This window comes from Phaethon aethereus, assembly GCF_964289735.1.
Source record: "Phaethon aethereus genome assembly, chromosome: 3".
In the NCBI taxonomy this organism is placed as follows: domain Eukaryota; kingdom Metazoa; phylum Chordata; class Aves; order Phaethontiformes; family Phaethontidae; genus Phaethon; species Phaethon aethereus.
The window spans coordinates 51,034,217-51,047,869 of record NC_138576.1 but is presented as its reverse complement, the minus strand read 5'-3'; the positions used below and the strand labels follow the sequence as shown (position 1 = coordinate 51,047,869).

Genomic DNA, 13,653 nt, shown 5'->3' with positions numbered 1-13,653 from the left:
GTCGTCCTCGCCGCTGCCTGTCCGCGGACAGCGGCTCTGCGGGCTGCCCGTGGGTCCGGAGCCTCACTGGGGTGTGGGAGCAGCGGGGTGACTGCAAGGCCGCAACGGGAAAGGTCCCATTGCCTTTACGGTTGGGCGTGATGCAGTCTTAGAAAATGGTCATTTACTCGTCATCCACCGTGTGTTTGTAGCTGGGAAAGCGTTAATTCGAAGGCCTTGACTCATCCCGTTCTTTGTACAAATTCATGCGTTTAACGTCTCGGTGACAGCGTTGATCACGCTTGCAGGAGCGTAGTTACTGGAGAGCCTTTAACAAGATGTATTTAATTTGCAGTTGTGCTGACTTGTTTCTTTTGGGGGGGAACGGGGTTGCAGCTCTAGCTGAAGAAACAAACTGATCTACATGTTCTTCACTATCCATTGGAAGAATGACAGATGACAAAGATGTACTTCGAGACGTGTGGTTTGGACGAATACCAACCTGTTTCACTCTGTATCAGGATGAGATAACCGAAAGGGAAGCTGAACCTTACTATGTGAGTATAACGAAGGTAGTCACAGATGGTCCATTGCCATAGTTATGTTTGTTTCCTTCATTCTCATGTGTGCTACTACATGTTGTGGAAAAAACCCACCCAAATTTTGTCTTCTTATTCCTGGTACCTTCTGAAAGTAAACTGTATAAGCATGCAGCATGATTCATCTCTCCACAGCAGGTTCAAAACTTTAAGCTTGTTTCACCAGAGAGATAAACTTATCACAGATAATTAAGATCATAAGAAAAATTATTAAAAAGTCAGTAAGTAATTAGGTAAAAGGAGGAGGCTCTGCATGAGTTTATATGTTTTGGGATAATGACCAGAAGAAGGGAGAGGACTTTTATGTTACAGAAATAACTTCAGTCAGAGCTTTGTGCAATCTTAAACCCTAAGATCAGTCACCCGTGTAACATAAACTCGTAACGAACATTGGCTTCAGTATTTCTGCTTGTGGATGGCTTCTGTTCATTTTCTTTTCTTTAAATGCTAGCAGCCATGAGAGATCTACCTCAGATGTAGGAAAAGGAGCTATAATGTCTTAACAGTACAGTGCCTGAACTGGATTGCTAGCTGATGATAAAAATGAGGGTGATGGATGTATTGGAGTTGTAAACCGGAAGTGCCTTCTGTTAATCATGTGTTACTTATTTATAGTGTACTCAGCAGTTTTCATCCTAATAGGCATTTGATTGATAGCAAGTTAGCTGATTCAGTGGAACTTAAATTTGAAATGTAACAAGTACGTGGGAGGAAAATCTGGTACTGTGAGTTTTTATGTGATTCTGAAATCCTTACGTCTCATCCCATTCTACTCTTTTTGAAAATACTACTGGATAGAATTTTTATTCTGTGTTTAATAGCATCTTTGTCATCAGTTTCTGATTTACAGGTGTATTCAGTGGGTTCTTGAAACCTAATAAAGCATTAATGCTTTTTTTCAGTGGTGATCGTGCTCATCTTTCATCTTTCACCACTGGTAAAACAGAAGCACTTTTACTTTATGTGGTTGACCTATTGCCAAATGTATCTGACCTATCTAGAAATCTCAGATTTTAAATTTTTATATATATATGTATGACTTAAAACATATATGTATATAATAAGAGCTACATGAAAGGTATGAGTTTAAGTATAGAGACCTGCAGTTGATCTGGTTGACATCAGTATGGAAACCCTGAAACCATGTTATCTTCATGGTGTGGACAACTTTCTAAGCCAAGGAAATAGTTTTAAGCTGGTAGGATTTCTTTTATTTACTCTGCTTAAAGTGTGCAAAAAAGTTCTGAAGGCTTAATTCTCTACTTCTGCAAAATCTTGTTATTCACAGATCACAGTTCTAAAATTTTAGCTTCTTCCTTTTTCGGGTCATGTTGGAACTGATAATACAGCTTTGCTTCTTGAGGGAACTAAGGGTTTATAATAGTAAAAGGTAGAAAAGCAATCAAGGTTTTGAATCATCGTTTAGTTCTCATGGTTTCAGAGTGCATCTACATCAATGTTTTTGTCTGGATCTGGAGTGCATTTTTGAAACAAGTCTTCATCCTTTCCGCTTAGTGTGCCCAGGTTTGCATCACACAGCGGTGTGATTAAATTAGCAGAGCTAATTTAAAATGAGTTTGCCTGTCTTTTGGAAAGAGTAGTGACATCAAGACTAAGCAGTTCAGGTAAAACACTATTCCTATTTCTTCCTGTAATCAAGCCAGGTAGGTTTCTGCAGAGTTACACTGAAAATGGCTATGTCAAGTTTCTTTCGAGTGACTCCTACAGATGCTTGTGTTTGGAGTAGAAGCATAGTTAGGAACAACTAGGTTGAACTACCTTTGTTGTTGACCTATCTGATTTTTCCCTAGTCCTAAAATTGTTACAATTTTTATTTTAAAATTGTATACTGTCTGCCTCTTGGTGCAAACAACAGTTAGAAATAAAATGTGTGCAGGAAGCAGAGTGCTCATTGGCTGAGATTTGTCAGGTGTAAATAATAAAATTACAGCAGAAGGCAAGTCTTAGAATGATACTCTGTCCAAAGGACTATCCTTTACTGGGCTGTTCTTGTAAGCTTCCTCGGTGTCAAGAGGGTTGTTTTATTGCCTGTAAGAGCGAGCAATGTGAAGCCATTCCATGTTAGGATGCTTTGTTTCTTCATCCTTGATACATAGGTGATTAGACCGGTCCAGTTCCTGTTGAATCTAGAATTTTTCAGTTTTAGAACCTGTTTTGCTCTGCAACAAATAGCTTTTGTTGATGTCGCTGGAGAGGTACTTTTTTTACACAAAGATATATTGCAAGTGTTTACTTAGGCATTAGGAGTTCCTTGCACTTCATTTAACCTTTACAGAAAGCATTGCTGGTTACTGTGATTAAATACTGTGGCAATACACCATATGCAAAAGACAGGTGTTGCAGTTTGTATAATTTTGGGGATGGCAAGTTCTGGCCTACTAGGACTTATTTTGACTGGTAATGTATTTGAAGATTTACTTCTGTTTTCTTAATTTAATGAGCAGTACTCCTACTCTTACTTGTTTGCCCTGCCCTCTCCCTTGTCATTTTTGTATAGCTGTTTTGGTTTATGCTGAGCATATATGAATTGTGTGCATGTTTTTCACAATTTCTTTCAAAGCTAGGGCTAGAAATCATATTAAAAGCAGTTGATTATTGTTGTGTCTTGGTTCTAATCAAGAACTAATACCTGTTTATTTTAAAAGAATTAAATAATTACGTGTATATGAATTTTAGAGTTTTTTCATATTCTCAAATGGTATTTTTTAAATTGTTAGTACTGAGCGATTTATCTTGTCTTCATTACTGTTGCAATGGTCAGTCTGATCCCAACAAGTTGTGAACATCTACTTGGCTTTATACCATGTACTCTGAGTGCTTTGCGGGAGCTTCTGCCAGCTTTTTGTTTTTATACCGAGTGAGAGAAAACTTACAGAAGTGGTTGCTGGAGGGAAAGGCACCCAGCCTCACTTAGCATTTCAGGGAACTTTACTTGGTCTTGACACTTAAAAGCCATTTACTCACTGACTGCTTCAGACTCTTGAATCTTCTTACAAATCCATCCTTCCCAGGGGACAAGACCACAAAAGCTCAACTGAAAGCGGGGTTTTTCATTCAGGTTTCTTTATGACGCAGCGTAGTGAGTGGCAAGCATTATACTTATCTGCCATTGATCAGTAGCAGCATGGCATTCAGTTGCCAGACAACGTGAATCAAAACTGGGATTCTCTTCTGTTCAATTCCGCATGTGTTGTATTATACACTTTCAAATTAGTTATCTTCTCTCATACACTATTTAAATGGATAACTGTTGAATCTATGCTAAATACGCACTCAATCTGCTAATGAAAAACTCTGCTACTACCTTGTCTGCCTATTCGCCCATGTAGTACTGTAGGTAATTTAATTGTGATGCTCATTCTGTCTTTTTGTGTATTATGTAGCGATTCATCAGTCCTACATTCAGATTGCAGTTGTTACATTACCTGCGTTTTGGATGTGTTTGATTTTTCATAGCATTGTTCTAACCTGTTATTTGTCAAAAAAAAAAAAAAGGAATTGAGCAAATCTGACCTAGTGGAATGACTTTAACTTGGATTAGTATGTTTTGTCATATGATCACTTTTTTTTTTTTTTTAATTAGGTATTACAGCCCCAAACCAAGAATTACTCGTATGGCCATTCATTCCCAGCATCTACAAGTATTGCTGTCGGGTAACCAAAGGCTGAAAGGGTATAGCCTCATCATTGGCCTGCACAGACTGGTTTAGGAGTCAGTAGCAAAAGTGTTTGTGGGAGAGGTGTCATTCTGCTGAACAGGGCTTTGCCTAAAAGGGAGGCTTCTTGCCAAATGGCTAAAAGTGTTGGAAAAGCTTGTGAGTGTCTAATAGTCTAAAAGGTGGACTGCTGTGTAGAATTTTGTTTTTCGTATAGAGGCCTCTATAAAACAATTAATGTGATTCTGCTGTCAGAGAGATTGACTAAAGACTAGTATATGGTTAAATACATTGAAGTGTTTTTTTTTTTTTTCTAAATATTTTTAGTACCTTTTCTCTGGAAATACTCAGTAATAGAATTTAAAAATTAACAGGATTTTTGGAGTAAAAATGTTTTGTGTCAACAGGTGTCTTCCACTGAGTGTAGACAACTGGTGGAGAAGGGATATTAAAAGGGGTAACCAAGGGAAAATGTCTTTAAACTATGCTTTTAAAGGTCTCACTTAACAGATTTAGTATACTTGTAAATCTCTAGGATAATTCAAGCTAGAAAAGTGTTAGAATTGGATCCTTTCATGTCTTCCATGGAAGTAGAAGACTATAGCAAGGTAGAAGAGGTGGGAAGACCAAAAAAAAGAGTTCAGTAGGTGCTGCAAATGCCTAGCATCCCTGAAAAACAGGCAATCCCTGTTCACCTGATTAACTGCTGGGTTTTGTACTCCAAAGAGGCCAATTGGGAGTGCTGGCCACATTCTGTTAAATTCAGTTAAATGCTGTTTGGTTATTTTCTGTGATCTCTAACTGTGTTGAAATAGAAACTGTGTCATTCTTCCACGCTGCAAACTGAAGTAAAATATTTCACAGAGGAAATTATTATGCAGTTTAAAGCGTTATGTCAAACACCGTTGCAATCAATAATGCTTTAATATATTTATCAATTCCTGCATGGTTGTGCCACATGCAGCATGCTGAAAATTGGCTTTTGTAGCAGTCCAAATGGGTCTCATGTCAGAATATACTGTATTAATTTAGCTAATTAATTTAAACTAACATTAATTTAATTAATGCAGAATATATTGCATTAATTTAACTGTAAATATCACAGAGAAATAATAAAGAATTATTACCAAAAATATTTGGGTTTGAGTGGAATAGCCTGGACTATATTGTCTCAAGATCAATCAGTGTAAATATATGGAATTAGATTAATAAAGGATAAGATTATATTGTCATTCAAGTCACTGGGGTACCAAACAATTCTCACTTGAGTGTGTACATGACTTCATTGAATTTATTGAGACTGTTCACCTTTTTAAAACTGAAGGCTATGTTTAATTACCTTGCTGAATTCGACTCCTGTGAAAGAAGGTAGGAACAATATGATGATGGTAATAAGAGCAACAGATGGAAAAAAGAAAACCATATGGTACATAAAAGATAAAGTTTTAACTGACTCGATGACTGTGATAGTGGTGAGTCTTGATCTTTTGTAGTTGAATATGATCATAAAAGTTAGTTGTTTCACAGATGTATGCAGATTAGTAACATAATGCAGCATTCTCTAAATGACAAATCCATTCTCTTTCATAAAAACTTACTCTTCATTTACTCTCCGTACTACTTCTCTGTGAATCAGATATTTATAAATAAATTCTAATATCATGGCCAAAATATTATCTAATTTATATATCAAAGTGTGTTCTAATTGTTGAAGAGATTCTGGAAGAATGTTGCAGCAGAGATCAAGTTATCTATCTGGCAAAATATATCCTTACATAGTTTGGGATGTCTATACCATAGACATTCACTTAAGGCCTAGCATTATCCATATACTATAAAGAAAATATTTTAAGAAACAACACTGGTTATGAGGAACACTGGAAAACAAATGTTTCTCTTTTTCTAAATATGCAAAATATAGTTTATTTCTTCCTTAGATCCATCTATTTTAATAACAATCAGAAAATTAAAATAACTTTATAGGATGAATACTATTAATTTAAAATGTCTCCTCCAAAGTTAAATGTTATTTTACAGGAAGGTTAATCTTTTCTCATTGGGATACTGAAAGACATTGTTTGTTAAAGCTTACTTTAACTGATTAATCCTAAATAAATGTGCACCACAATCATCAGTCAGTACACTGATTGATGCAGTCTGCTTAACGGCTCTTACTGCGCATGAGACTTTTTAAAAAGGCGGAGTGGGGGGCTTACGAGTGAAAATAACACAGTATGCTCTTTTGGATAGTGCATAACGTTACACTTGAGAAAAAAACAGATAGTATACCAGAAAGTTTTAAGATGATGTCTTGTTTCAACTGATAAAATATAGACAGTTTTCTTTCTGATTTTAGTAGGTGGGCAAAAGTTAAATAGTGGAAGAATCATCGTAGCCTTGACTAACATGCTGAATTGGCAAATCCAGTGCAAAGAAAATGGAAAATGCCAGCTATTGGAAATACAAAATGCACTTGGAGACCAAACCTTTAAGCAGCTATTTTTCATTCTTTTCTTTTTTTTTTTATTTTGTACGAATTTCCATTTTGAAATAATAGCTGATATACAGTTGCTCATTGTATTCAGTAAGAAGTTAGTACATGTTCCTATCCATATGAAAAAGGTTAAAAACTTCATTCTTTGGTCTGTTTAAATACAGAAAAGCAGAAATTAAATTCCACTGTTCTCCCTCCCACCACATCGAAAGAATCAAGAACTTTTTTTTTTTTTACTTTTTTGTGTGTTAGTGTATTGGATACTGCTATTTTGCATCTTTTGAGTACGTAATTTTGTAGTCTTTCATTGAGCATTAATAAGTGAACTCCCTAAAAGACATCTTACCTTAAAGGGGGGAGGGGAAAGAATGCTGACTGAATTTTTGTTATGAAAATGAATACTTGTTACAGTTTTTTATTAATTTAGTAAATTTTCTCTATACTTAAGGCCTCTGTAATTTTTTTTTTCTTTCAGTTGCTTTTGCCAAGAATAAGCTACTTGACACTGGTAACAGACAAAGTGAAGAAACACTTTCAGAAAGTTATGAGACAAGAAGAAGTTAGTGAAATATGGTTTGAATATGAAGGTACACCACTGAAATGGTGAGTAGCTTTTTGCTACTTTGTAGCTTTTTTTTAACATTGTAGCTTTACTACATTTCTCATGTGAAGAGTTACAAGTTCAGCACAGTGTCAGTACTTTTCCCAAACTAATCACTCCGTTGGGTTTCAAAAATGGCAAAAGAGGAGAAGGATGAGAAAAGCATGTTGTTTGGGGAAAACAGAAGAACGTTTAAGATTGAACATATTTTTGATTGTTCTGCTTGTTTTTACTCTATATGTAAAGGAGAGGTTGTGCTGCACCTGCTGTTTTTATTCTAGTTGTTACTGTAACAAGAAATGCCTGTGGTTTTGGCTTTACCTTTTATTGCAGTAGAATCACCAAATAAATCTTTATTTAGCTTATTCTACCTTCTTAAAAGATGCCTAATAACACAGAAAGGAAGTATTATTTTTGGAATCTGAATGCAAATAGGATATATGCTTAAAGATAATAAAACATGTGCGTAACCTTCACTTTTCACTGGTGTGGTCTATGAATGTAATACTGATGCACAGGCTCTTGCTGAATTCAATTAGTTCAATGGTTGTTCATTCTATTTTTGTTTATTAGTCCAGTTATTTTAGTAGTCTATTAAAACATTTCTTTTTTTTTTTTCCCCTGAGGTTGGGGAACCAAACTGACATTGTTTCATTTACTTAGTTTTCATAAATATGTTAATCAGATTTAGTTTCTTTCTATTTCTGCCATAAAGAGTTTTAAAGAAAACATTTTGAGAGCTGCAGTGTTTACTAGCTCTGTATAGATAGCATCAGCTCTCCAGAAAATATTTAGTATATTGAATGCTGAAGAGATTTTATATCTCTTTTTATTTCCTGTATCACAATAGGAAAGAAAACTACCAGTGATTGTTTTAGCTTCTTGAAACGGGGTTGTCTTGATTAGCAAGCATCACATCATGGAGTCCCTTTAGACTTGAAGAGATCTACTGCATCACCAAGTCTTTTGTTTCTTCGAGAACAACCTAGTGTAAACCTTGGAAAATATGTAAATAGAAAAGCATAAAAAATAGCTTTTTTCACTTTTTCAAAACTGGCTGGCAAAAGCGGACATCTGTGTAAATTACCTGGAATTTAATAATAATTGGTTTCTTGGTGTGCCATCACGGATACTGTCTAAATAAACAGCAAGGTATAAAGTTTGTCCCAGGGTGTTCATAATCATAGGTAGATAATCACTGAAGTGGTAACAAGAAAGGAAAGAGACGCTTTTTAGTTCAACAAAAAATAGATCTGTATTTTCTGTAAGTTTTCAAATACCATGATGTTTAATCTAGAAATAAAAAAAAATTACAGAATATAAGTATGGAGTAAAACTATAAATTATAATTATAAAATTAAGTGGAGACTTAGTCGACTCATTGAACATTGAAATAAAAATGAATAGTGCAATTACGATCTGCTAATTAAGGCTCTAATCTTTCAGAAAATCTAAGCATATTCTGCCAGGAACAGCTCCACTGATTTCAGTGGAATTGCTTTTCTAAGGAAAATGCTATCTGCAAACCATTATTTTAGGAATATGGTAATCCCCTAAATAGCTGAAACTTCTTCCAGGGAAGACCCAAATGCCAGAACTGAGAATGAGGTTGAGCTAGTATTTGTAGCAAAAGAATAGGGAGCATTAATGCTTAATCTTTTTAAGTGTAACTTCTGCATTCAGAATCAAATAGAACTTGCTAATAATATTCCTCATTCTAATTACTTACTTTCTACTGTGAGGTCATATTGCTTACAGTCTATGCCATTTCATACCTGGCTGGGATGTAAAGTATCTCTTTTCAGCTGCAGCTTTTCAGTGAGATTTTGGAGGAAGTCTGAAAGATAGTTTCAACTTCATGGTCTGCAGCACTCAGGCCAGGCTCCTGAAGGCGGATGAAGCTCTTCAGGTCTGGAGCTACAGGGGCCTGTGGCCTCCCACTGAGGTTGTTGGGGCAGGGGAAGATGGTTTCCTTGCCTGCAGGAGACGTGTGCTGGGGGGTGTCAGTGTCACCAAGTTAAGAAGCTGCAGGAAGGGTTCATCAGACTGTGCGCATCAGAAACTACAAAAGGAAACGGATCAAATCTTCTCGGAGACCCTACAGCTACAAGAGCATAAGCCTACAACTACATTGAAGGAGATGCTGGCAGAGTCTGTGATTATGGGATTGGAAAATAGTCTTCTAAGATATGGAAGGGCTGGAAGCTTGTGACTTCTGGCAACAGGAGGAAGGCTCCTTCTCCAGCTGCATTTCTGTAACTACAGGATAGGTTCAGTACTCTGGCTGCAAGTAAGGGACTAAAAGTTCTGTCCAATGATGCATCTGAGGTGGCTGAGCCTCAACTGTGCAGGGGCACCAGGAGGAAGTGGCAAGTGAAGTCAAAAGTCTGTATTCTGCTTACTGTCCTTTATCAATCTCTCCAGGACCTTGAACTCTGCCATTTCATGGTCATTACAGCCAAAGCTTCCACTGATTATCACATCAAGAACTATTTAGTCTTGTTAGTAAGTAACAGATTCGGCTGCAGGTCAGCTCTGGTCCATCCAATGCCTGTACCAAGAAATCTTGATTACTTGTGTCCCATTATGTTGCTTTTCCAGCAGATGTAAGAGATTAACAAGAACCAGGGTCTGTGATGCAGAAACTTCTTAAGTTGTTTAAAGAAGACTTTGTCTACTTCCTTGCCTGGATTACATGATCTGTAACAAGCTCACTGTGATTTTGCCCTTACTAGCCTCCTCTCTGATCCTGAACCACAAGATCTCAACCAACCTGTTGTCTGTCCTGTTAAGTTTCATACATCTAAGCTGCTCCCTCACATGGAAGACAACCCTCTTCCCTCATCTGCCCTGCCTGTTGTTCCTGAGCAGCTTGCATCCATCCATCCCCAACAGCATTCCAGTTGTGTAAGCTGTCTCGGCCCATCTCAGGTAGCCCCAGCAGTGTCACAGTTATGTCACTGGATGTGTAGCTCTAACCTCACCTGCTTGTTTACCAAGCTGTGTGCATTTACGTACATATACTTGTGGTAGACTTTTACCCTCTTTTATAATTTTGAGATCTCCCTTGTAGCTGTCACCTTTCACCACTTGCTTTCCACCCATGTCCATTAATTTGTACTTGTCTGTGGATTGTTATTCACACCCTTGTTGTTTATGGTCTAAAGCTCTCCTCACCAGGCTGGCCAACCTGAAGGCAAAGATGCTTTTGTCCTGCTTAGGTGGATTCCATCTCTCCCTAGCAATCCTTTATACCTAAAGAATGTCCTGTGGCTGTAAAAGCCACGTCCTGGTTGTCACACCAGCTGCTTGACAACCAGTTACTGACCTGCAGTTATTAACCAGCATTCACGCCTCCCTCAGCCTTTCTTCTTCAATGGAAATGCCACCTTGACCCTGGAGCTGTACAGTCACTCTTGATACACTCAAGGGTTCCCTTGCAGCACTTATGATTTGTGCCTGTGTGGTTGAACAGCAAGGGCTAATAATCCAAGCACAGAACAAGCCTTGCCTGTCTGTCTGCAACTTCTTAACAAACAGCAAAGCTCCGCAGGTAGCAAGTGAGATTGGCAGGTCGGGGAGGGCTCTATCCCCTGTAGGAAGGAGTCTCCTGTTGCTATGACTGCTTCCTCTTGGTGTGGATGTGGTTCAGGCTGTTTTGATGCTTCCTAAGAACTTCCAGCCCCTTGTCTGCCATTGAGGCACTGACTGTAGGTGGAGAAGGAGCCTGCCTTCTCTTGCCACAGGTCACAAAGACTGTCTTCCCTATCTTATGAGTCTCCATTCACCACTCCAGTGACTGCAGACCTTCCTTCTGTGCAGCTGGGAGTTCAGGCTCTCATCTCTGCAAGGTCTCAGTGAAGATGCCGTCAATCTCTTTATCTTCCCTGATGCTATGCAGCGCACTGACCTCCTGCAGCTCCTTAATTTGGTGACATAGCTCTTCCTTGTCTAGGCAAGGACATTTCCTCTGCTTGCCTCAGCCCTCTGGAGAGGTCCCCAGCTCTCCTGGCAGCTTGAGACCTGGAGAGCTGCATCCTCTCTCGGGCCTTCACTCAGGCAGAGCTCCTCTGACGTGCCAGTGGTGGTTTCTGCAGCAGGTGCTAGGGGACAACACCCTATAGCTTGTTACCATCCGATTTGAGCACTTGCACATGGACTTCTGCAGAGTTTCTGTCCCCTTTCTGTGGATTGTGCTCTAACCCTGGTAGTTGCATAGGTGTGTCACTAGCACCAACCAGATGGGTGCATGACGCTTCCTAATCAGGAATAGTGGAAGACAAAAGGTCAAAGTACCATTTGATCAGGCATTGGTGACATATTGTTTGAAAATGCTAGCATTTGCTTAAAAGATCTAAGAAGAATTTATTTCTTACTGAATACTAAAGGAAAAGATCAAACTATTTTCCAGTGCAGCGAAAATCTCCCTCAATTAGACATTTGTTCATAGAAATACCTAAACACAGGATTTTGGCCACTTGATACACTTAATACCCCAGAGAGTTCTGGAGCACAGGAGTTTTTTGTCCTGGATTTGTCAGTTCATGTGATGTGTCTTACTGAATTACCACAGTAAATTATTCTGGTCTGAAATCAACCTACAAACTCATGGTGTCACTTTCTGTCCTGGGCTCAGAAAGAAATTGTTAGAAAAGTAGTGATTAATTTTCCTTACTGTCCATCTGTCACTTTTGAAAGGATTTTAAGTATTTAACATGGTGTTTTCCAGGACTTCTCTCACACTCTGAAACCACTGTCTGTATAATAATAAAACCAATTGACAATGGCTGGAAGTCAAGGTGCTGTTACAATTCCTATAGATTGAAGACTTTCCAGAACCAATCATTATTCTAGCAACTTGTGAAAAAAGATTCGTGGTCTCTTAGGCATTTTATCTTTGATATTTTTCGAATTATTTCCTTTGAGAAAGTTCTGCACAGTCTGTCTGTCCTTGTCTTCCACTGGTTTAGACCAGTTTAATTTCAACAAAGCAGTAATATTTTTTTTCAAAATGATACCTTTCTGGGATGGATGTTTCCCTTAGCTGTTGTTCTGTTTGTTCTCTTTTTTCTTTTGGTGGGGGGGGGCAAATCTTTAAAGGCTGTCTTGGGGTTTTGAATTTTTTTTTTTTTTTTTAAATTCTCGTAGTTACTGTAGGTTCTAGAGAGCATTTGTGTATTTCTTTAATTGCAATGCCTTTTTTTCAAATAGAAGTTCAGAAACAGCATTGCAACAGTACCACTGGAAGCAAGATCTTTGAGGGAATACTGGCTCATAGCACAAGGTAGATACATGCTTAAGAATGGAGTGAGGGAATATTGGGGTTTTTTATTCCATGTACAGATTGACAAGTCCTCTCCTCAACTTCCCTCTTTGTGCCTCCCTTAATTCTCTATCCTGGTTAAGAAACCAGGCTGTGTTACGAGGGAAATATAAAGAATATCTTTAATATTGTTATATGGAGTACTATTGTTTCCAGACTCTTAAAAAATTCTTGTAACTGTATCTCAAAAATAAGTGTAATGCAACGTTATGTACAGGCATTGCTCAAGGCTTCTGTTGGCTTCAGATTAAATGCCAGTGTGTGAGAACTGGAATTTGAAGCAGGACATGTCTTAGATCTCAGGATTGCTTCACTCCTGTTGTGAACTTTACTCTTAATGGAAGGCTGTGCTTCTAAGAGAAAACAATCTCTCTCATGGTCTATTGTCTTCATTAATCTCATGTTCTGCTATGGAACAAAATTAACTTAGGCCTCTTTCGAAATAAAAAACATCTATCAACTGTGCAAAGCACAAGGATTTTACTGAAGAAAACTTGAGTATATGAACTTCATTCTGTAATCTAAACTGGGTAGAAAATATAGCGGTAGGCCAAGAACTGATGCTTTTTTTTTTTTTTTTTTTTTTAGCTGTCTCTTGTTATATAAATTGAAAGTAACTGAAAGTCATTGTTCATGTTCATCTAATTATCAAAGGAAATCTGATTTTTGTTACTTAGCTCACCTGGAGCTACTTTTTCATGGAACTCGTGCTGAATCTGTGTTGAAGTACTCAAGACATCATTTGCAGTTAGTAGTAAAAAGTCTTAGAGGTAAAAACTTGAGCATTAGCAGTGAGTCGGGATAAATCTGGATATGCGTTATCTATATTATTTATTCCCTTTGTCAAGAAAACACAGTTCTAGGTACTTTCTTGGTATTTCCCCCTATTCTTTCTTTTAAGAGGTTACAAATGCAACAGGTAAGTTCAAGAATTGTAGTACTGTTTTGTTTCAGTTTTTATTTTGCTGTTGTGGTGACTT

General features: G+C 37.7%; 1 protein-coding gene across 1 annotated transcript in view; it reads left to right on the top strand.

Moving 5' to 3' along the window:
* Positions 1 to 428: 428 nt before the first annotated feature.
* ATG5 (autophagy related 5) overlaps positions 429 to 13,653 on the top strand; it is a gene marked incomplete at its 5' end in the record, with an annotated part of 82,750 nt that continues 69,525 nt past the window's right edge. The window contains 2 exons of the mRNA XM_081998669.1: positions 429 to 536; positions 7,225 to 7,352. Of these exons, the coding sequence (XP_081854795.1) occupies positions 429 to 536; positions 7,225 to 7,352 (236 nt within the window). The remainder of the gene's footprint in view (positions 537 to 7,224; positions 7,353 to 13,653) is intronic.